Genomic DNA, 1,337 nt, shown 5'->3' on the forward strand with positions numbered 1-1,337 from the left:
CAGGGAATAAAGTAAAGGTATTCAGGTAAATGCAGTGAGAGAGTTAACAAGTGTAGTGTGGTCAAAGGCATGGGAAAGTCCTTACTTGGAGAGAGAGAACTTAGTAGAGGGTAGGCGTGTAGAACAAGGTCTATTTCTTCTTTTTGAATAAACAAGTTAATTTAGAGGATTGATTCTTTTCCTCCTTGGATGTTTCTTTGCAGGAACTCATGCAGCTAAAATCTGGGGCCAATGGAACAGCCATTACTGAGTTCATCCTGCTGGGCCTGGTGGAGACACCGGAGCTGTGGCCAGTGGTCTTCGTACTCTTCCTCTTTGCCTACTTGGTCACAGTCGGGGGCAACCTTAGCATCCTGGCTGCCATCTTGGCAGAGCCCAAACTCCACACCCCCATGTACTTCTTCCTGGGGAACCTATCGGTACTGGATGTTGGGTGCATCAGTGTCACTGTTCCCTCAGTGTTGACTCGTCTCTTGTCCCACAAACATACAATTTCCTACGGAGCTTGCCTTACACAACTCTTCTTCTTCCATTTGCTCGTTGGAGTGGACTGCTTCCTGTTGACCACCATGGCCTATGACCGATTCCTGGCCATCTGCCAGCCCCTCACCTATGGCATTCGCATGAGCCAGACGGTCCAGAGGATATTGGTGGCTGTGTGTTGGGCTTGTGCCTTCACCAATGCACTGACCCACACTGTGGCCATATCCACACTCAACTTCTGTGGCCCCAATGTGATCAATCACTTCTACTGTGACCTCCCACAGCTCTTCCAGCTCTCCTGTTCCAGCACCCAACTCAATGAGCTGCTACTCTTTGCTGTGGGTTTCGTGATGGCAGGTACCCCCATGGCCCTCACTGTCACCTCCTATGCCCATGTGGCAGCTGCGGTCCTGCGAATCCGCTCTGCAGAGGGCAGGAAGAAAGCCTTCTCCACATGTGGTTCCCACCTCACTGTAGTTGCCATATTCTATGGTTCAGGCATCTTTAACTACATGCGACTAGGTTCAGCCAAGCTTTCAGGTAAGGATAAAGCCATTGGAATCTTTAACACTGTCATCAATCCCATGCTGAACCCTATCATCTACAGCCTCAGGAACACTGATGTGCAGGGCGCCCTCTGGAGGATGCTCAGGGGGGTGCGGCCACTGGCTTGAGGAGGTATCAAGCACCCTTGTTCCCTGTGTCTTTTTGGACTAAAGGAAAATTCTTCTAGAGCCAGGGAATAGGACAAAATGGTCCAGAACTATTTCCATCTCCTTGAATGTGAGGATGACTTTTTGTTAGAGGATAATAATTAATATTTCTCAAAGAAGCCCCAGCCCAACTGTAGGCAA

The 1,337-nt window shown here is 49.4% G+C and overlaps 1 protein-coding gene across 1 annotated transcript; it reads left to right on the forward strand.

Moving 5' to 3' along the window:
- Positions 1–209: 209 nt before the first annotated feature.
- Positions 210–1,157, forward strand: LOC105823453 (olfactory receptor 3A1). The gene has a single exon (XM_012660655.1). It carries the CDS (start codon positions 210–212, stop codon positions 1,155–1,157), a length of 948 nt encoding a protein of 315 aa, XP_012516109.1.
- Positions 1,158–1,337: the final 180 nt, after the last annotated feature.

This window comes from Propithecus coquereli, unplaced genomic scaffold (assembly GCF_000956105.1).
Source record: "Propithecus coquereli isolate 6110/MARCELLA unplaced genomic scaffold, Pcoq_1.0 Scaffold672, whole genome shotgun sequence".
NCBI lineage: Eukaryota > Metazoa > Chordata > Mammalia > Primates > Indriidae > Propithecus > Propithecus coquereli.

Excerpts from the sequence above, each read along its gene's own strand:
- LOC105823453 (XM_012660655.1), top strand. The coding sequence starts at position 210 with ATGCAGCTAAAATCTGGGGCCAATGGAACAGCCATTACTGAGTTCATC.